Source organism: Cebus imitator, unplaced genomic scaffold (assembly GCF_001604975.1).
Source record: "Cebus imitator isolate Cc_AM_T3 unplaced genomic scaffold, Cebus_imitator-1.0 Scaffold166, whole genome shotgun sequence".
Classification (NCBI taxonomy): domain Eukaryota; kingdom Metazoa; phylum Chordata; class Mammalia; order Primates; family Cebidae; genus Cebus; species Cebus imitator.
Genome location: NW_016107481.1, coordinates 2,477,523 through 2,484,024, shown reverse-complemented (window position 1 = coordinate 2,484,024; position 6,502 = coordinate 2,477,523). Strand labels below are relative to the sequence as shown.

At 36.9% G+C, this 6,502-nt stretch overlaps 1 protein-coding gene across 1 annotated transcript in view; it reads right to left on the bottom strand.

The window, feature by feature from the left end:
• Positions 1-276: 276 nt before the first annotated feature.
• Positions 277-6,502, bottom strand: part of CUNH1orf146 (chromosome unknown C1orf146 homolog) — a 41,976-nt gene continuing 35,750 nt past the window's right edge. The window contains exons 3-6 of the mRNA XM_017544152.2: positions 3,799-3,892; positions 1,700-1,868; positions 1,228-1,306; positions 277-551 (exon numbers count right to left, since the gene is read on the bottom strand). Of these exons, the coding sequence (XP_017399641.1) occupies positions 417-551; positions 1,228-1,306; positions 1,700-1,868; positions 3,799-3,892 (477 nt within the window). The 3' untranslated portion in view covers positions 277-416. The remainder of the gene's footprint in view (positions 552-1,227; positions 1,307-1,699; positions 1,869-3,798; positions 3,893-6,502) is intronic.

Below are 6,502 nucleotides of genomic sequence, written 5' to 3'. Positions count from 1 at the left end.
GTTCTCACTCATAGGCGGGTGTTGAACAATGAGAACACATGGACACAGGGAGGGGAGCACTACACACTGGGGTCAGTTGGGGGGAAATAGGGAGGGATGGTGGGGGGGGTGGGGAGCTGGGGAGAGATAGCAAGGGGAGAGATGCCAGATGTGGGTGATGGGGAGGAAGGCAGCAAATCACACTGCCACGTATGTACCTATGCTCTTCACATGTACCCCAAAACCTAAAATGCAATAAAATGGGAAAAAAATAAAGTATATTAAAAAAAAAAAAGCAAAACTCCTAAAATCACTTTTAATTTTGTTATTATTTTAAATTAACATAAATCTCTTTAATATAAATAGATATTTGAATATTATAATTTCACAGGTCTAATTATTTTAACATTCTTTGAGAAGAACATTAAGTTGGTATTCTAGTTTGGGTTAACTGAATCACTACTCAGCTTTATCTTCTGAAGTGTTTTCCAAACAGGACTTTGCTCAATGATGTAAGCTTTAGCTGTTATCATTCTGTAGCAGACACTATCTATGTATGGTTTGGAGGTAGTCTGGAAGAAGACATAAAGATGCAGCATTATTTATAGAAATAAGGTATTTTTACAAGGTCACATTTAAAAATACCTAGTTTTAACTCTTTCAGTAAATCTCTTGATCACCTTTGTGCTAAATACTATATATGAGTTACTAATCAACAGGAAAATACTTGGTTTCTATCCAAGGAATTTCAAACATGCAAGCCAAAAAGAAGAATACTATAAAAATTGCTTTAATGGATATGTTCCAAGTATAAAGGTAAGGAAAACCTGTCAGCCTAGGGGGTTGGAGGTTTCTGGGCACACTTTGCAGAGGATAAAGAGCATGAAAAGAAAGTGGACAACTTGGCGGAGAACTTTCCATAAGATAGGATGTTTGCACTCTGACAGTTCATGACTGCAATCTGACCAAGTCTTATACTTTAGAATTTGAAGGAAGATATGTAAACAATAGGGCCAGCCAAATGCTCTTTTGGCCCCAAATGAGTCTTAAATGGTACTGGCCACTGAAAGTAAATTGAGAAGACTTGAAAGGCTTAGTTCAGGCTTGGGAAAAGTTGCATGCTGAACAACAATTCCCTGAGGGGAACAGAAGCAGGATATTTGCCAGTCTTGCTCAAAAGGGTGGCATTTTGAAGTTAAAAACCTTAAAATGTATGTGTGTATGTGTCATTTTCCCCAGATGACTCACCTTTGCTATAGTGCACATAAGATTAATAGCATTTACTGTGTTGTGTACTGGAAGTATTCGTAAGTTATAACCCAGGAATCTGAAAAACAGTTCATGTTATACAGATCATATAACTCACTGTCATCTGTTCGCTTAAGAAAGTAGAAAGAAGAGACAAATCTCTATTGTTTGTTATTTGTCTATGCATTTATGCCCTGCCTTACTCCACAGAGAATGTGAGGTGGCTTTATAGCCAGAACTTCACTGACTAAAAAGTCTTCACTTTTGGCTTGGTCTTGCAGGAGAAGGCCATGAAACAACATGAACCCTGTCACCTTGATTCATAGAATAGCTATTTGGCCCACATTTCATTAAATTTGATAGGTTAACATCAGTGTTTATCATCTAGCAAAACAAAACTCACCTAAAAGAATTTAGAACTGAAATAAATGCAATATAAGAAAAATAAGTCTATAATGCTATTCTTCCATACCTCTGCTGAATTCTGAACATCAGTTTCCTTTCTTCAGGCCCATGGAGGGCAGCAGACAGAACCAAAAAACTATTTTGGTGAATGTTAATAAATTTCTCAATTTTGGCTAGAAATATTTCTTCAGTTGACATAAGACATTCCTTAGTATCCATTAATAAAAATGCAACTCCTAGGAAAGGTGAATTGAATATAAAATGTCATTTTGTCATATAGGTCAAATTTAGTTATAAACTCAAAATCAACCATAATAGCTATAAGTATACCATATGTGTCCAAGCCCTAAACTCATAAGGAGTATAAATTATTATAATGGAATTCCTACACAACAAAATGATTTAGGTAGTTCTTTGAAGTGCTCTATATAAAAGAATGACTTGTGCTAAATAAGAGAAAAACTTTTTTGAATCAGTAACTACTTTTTTCCCTAGATGAAGGCATTGTTCACATGAAGATACTGGCTAGTTTTTAATTAAAAGATGAATTCCATTTAAAATGTTAATGTTTTATGTTTTACTTTTAAAATATGTACCAGTTTATTATAAAGGATATTACAAAGGATACAGATGAAGAGATGCATAGGGCTAGGTATGTTGGAAGGGACATAGAGCTTCAATGCCTCCTCTGGGCCTGCCACCCTCATACACCTCCATGTGTTCAGCAACCAAGAAGCTCCTATAATGATTTTTAAAAGCTGGAAATCAGCTAAAGAAAGATAGTCTTAAGCAAGCCTTCAGCTGAGTGTGGTGGCTCATGCCTGTAATACCAGCAGTTTGGGAGGCTAAGGCTGGCAGATCAAGAGGTCAGGAGTTCAAGACCAGCCTGACCAACATGGTGAAACCCCATCTCTATTAAAAATACAAAAATTAGCCAGGCATGGTGGCGTACCTATAATTCCAGCTACTCAGGAGGCTGAGGCAGGAGAACTGCTTGAGCCCGGGAGACAGAGGTTGCAGTGAGCCGAGATCTCACCACTGCACTCTAGCCTGGGTGACAAAGCAAGACTCCATCAAAAAAAAAAAAAAAAAAAAAGCAAGGCTTCAATGATTTCCTGTTGGAGAAACCTTTCTATGAGAACATAAAGAATTATGTAAATAAATACACTCAGCGAGCAGATATCTGGAATCTCTGAAACAGCATCAGGCCCATTAAGAATGGTTCGAAAGGGAAACTTGATTACAGCTCTTCAAACAACGTGGGAGACAGTCTGAGGAAAGTGGCTGATTATATACTAATTGAGTGAACTTGGGCAACTTATATAACCTCTCTGAACATATGTTTCCTCATCTGTAAGATGGGAGTATATTTTTTGTTAGATTAGTCAGAAGGATTAAATTAGATCATGTATATAAAGTATCCAAGGCAAATATTCACCAAATATTTTATTTCTCCCTGGAGGGTTCTGTATTTAAACAGAATGAGTTTAGATCTATTCTAGAACCATTTTGAAAACTGCTAGAAGGGAAGTCTATTTGCAACCCTCCAGGTAAAATCCTTTACCTCCACCTTTTTAAAAATCACTTCTGTCATTTCTCAAGCACAGGTGGAGCTTCCCCCTACCATCTCCAAGCCTTCTCTTACCCTAATCTAATTCCTTACTGGACTTTTGTCCATGACTCACAGTTGTATCAGTTATCATTTCAGGAACATTTATTTGTCCCTGTATGATTCTTTGAGTCAATATTTATATTATATCCAGCAAACTTATACAAATTAATGAAAAACATTCTCCTATGTTGTTTTTTGTATATGAGCTTTGACAAATGTGGCCTCTGTTAATATAAGTAATACTTTAATGTAAGTATAGATTGTTGTGAAAGTGGCTTTTTCTATTTTCATCTCAGTTTCAAAGCAAGCAGTTTTTCCCCCATCCTCTACCACACACCACTAGTTCAGCTTTATTTTAACAATTGTAATCTAAAAAGGAATATATTGGAATTGGCCATATGCTCTGCATTTGTAGTAGTAACAAAGTTTTAAACATTTATCCCTCCCAAAAGATAACACCTTAAGCTTATTACATGGTTACTGAACCATTAAATCATTAGAATTTATGCCAACATACTTCATAAGAAACAAAGCAGTAAGCAAATATACCATACCAGAAAGAGAAAATATAATTGATCCATTTTCCACTGAATCTGAATATCTAACCTTGTGGCTTCGATTTTCTAGGGCAGTTGCAATTTCATAACTCTTTAAAAAAAATTCAGAAGTACAAACTTAAGACATGCTTATAATTTTATTAAAGCTAAATAAAAAATTAAAAGAAGTTTAATAGCTTATTTTATAATTACCATTTAAGGACATGATCATCAAAAGAGATGTGATCTCTATGGAGAAAAACTTTTAAGTTTTTTTTCTATAGAGAAAAAAACTTAAAAGAGCAAAAACATTTAGTTCTACTAAGACACATATAAGTTTGGGGTGAGTTATGTACTACAGTTATGTTACTTAGGAACAGAAATTAAGGACAGAATTAAAAAACTGTATGAGCCAGGACAAATGCAAACTTCTTTTTCTTTTTTAGAGAGAGTTGGGGTCTGCACATCTCTGTGACCAAAATGCTAATGGAAAAAAGAAAAAAAATTAAAAAAAGAGAGCGAGCTGTGGTCTCACTTTGCTGCCCAGGCTGACTTCAGACACCTGAGCTCATGAAATCCTCCCAAAGTAGCTGGGACTATAGGTGCATGCCACCACACCTAGCTGCAAACTTCAATTAAAAAACAAAAACAAAAAAACAACTTGGGTGAGGTGCGGTGGACCATGCCTGTAATCCCACACTGTGGGAGGCTGAGGTGGGCGGATCATTTGAGCTCAGGAGTTTGAGACCAGCCTGACCAACATGGTAAAACCCCAAAATTAGACGGACATGGCGGTACATGACTATAGTCCCAGCTACTCAGGAGGCTGAGGCAGGAGACTCACTTGAACTCGGGAGACGGAGGTTGCAGCGAGCCGAGATTCTGCCACTGCACTCCAGCCTGGGGGACAGGGCGAGACTCCACTTCAAAAAACAAATATTCAACTTGAAGGCTGGGCATAGTGGCCAAGGAGACCTTGGAGGCCAAGGCTGGTGGATCACTTGGGTCTAGAAGTTCAAGGCCAGCCTGGGCAACATGGCAAAACCACTTCTCTACAAAAAATACAACAATTAGCTGGGCATGGTGGCACATGCCATAGTCCCAGCTACTCATAGGTTGAGGTGGGAGAATCACCTGAGCCTGGAAGGTTGAGGCTACAGTGAGCCATGATTGTACCACTGCACTCCAGCCTGGGTGACAGAGCGAGACCCTGTCTCAAGGATTAACAGTAATAATAATAATAATGAACTTAGAGATGGATTCTGACATGCATTAATGTATAACTATGGAAAATAGGTGGTTATTTCTTAAACAGTTGACAGGACCATGTATGCCAGACATATACAATATTATACAGAAGGCAACCAATTTGACAGTTCATCAGTTTACATTAGTTACTTTAGTATACTTTTAATATGTTTTAAGCCTGAGGTGAGTCAGAAAACATGTAAGAAAACAGCTATAGGACTTTTAGCTTTAATACTAACCATTTCAAATATCACCTCATTTCCTATTCCAGCCAAGCAATTAAATCATATTACCCACAATACTAAAATCTAGGTTTTTCCTGATATGTTAACACTTAAACTTGGCCAGGCACAGTGGCTCATATCTATAATCCTAGCACTGTGGGAGGATGAGGTGAGAGAATCGGCTTGAGCCCAGGAGTATGAGACCAAGCCGATGTAGCGAGACCTTGTTTCTACTACATTCCTGATGCCCTAAGTAAGTGGTTGCCACGTAGCAAGACAACATAGCAAGACCTTGTTTCTACTAAAAATTAAAAATAAAAATATATAAAACTCAAACTTACTAGTTTCCAGATAGATAATAATTCCTTAGGTAGATTACTTTTATTTTCTATTTGCCTCAGAATATATATATATATTTTTAAGCACACAGGCTGAAATTATGTATTAAATACATGCTTCCTTTCTTTTCTAAAGGGTATTTTGTGTCACTTAGACAGATCCTGACCTACAGTTTATGGCTCTTTGCTTCTGCTGTTTTAAAATTATATGATGCTTCTAGCAATGGCAGATTAAGTAATTTAGGCCAACCCATCTGCTGAAGGCAACTAGAAAAGCTGGACAATCTTTTAAAATCTGGTTGAATACAATAGAGAGATAACAGGATAGTAAAAAATTATAAGGCCAAGATCTATACAGAAATCCAAATATATGAGCCAGCATTTAGGCCATTCTTTTCCCTGAGGGCATCTGCCAGTTCAGAAAGAGGCAGAAGAAAGGCTGAACAGATCTTTTGACAAAAATAGAACAGCTCTCAGAGGGACTATAGCCCAGCTTCAAACCATTTCAATCCTTGAAATTGTATTAAAGTGATAACCGAATTACTAGTGCTCCCAAGCACCTTGCAGAAGCACTCCCTAGAGCAACTTTTCTCAATCAGGTCTCCTCATCTGAATTATGGAACAAAGAAAATGATCTGAGTGACTATGTTCTCACAGCTAGATGTACATGAGACAATTTAATTCAACATTCTAGATGTACAGGATACAACTTAATTCATCATATACAAGAGATGCCTTAGGAGTTGGGTTGCCAGATTTAGCAAATAAAAATACAGAACACTCAGTAAGTGTGAATGAATGACAAACAATGCAATTTTCAATATAAGTGTGTCCCATGCAATATTTGGGACATAATTATAGTAAAGTCACTATTTATCTGAAATTCAAAACTTTTTTTTTTTTTTTTTTTTT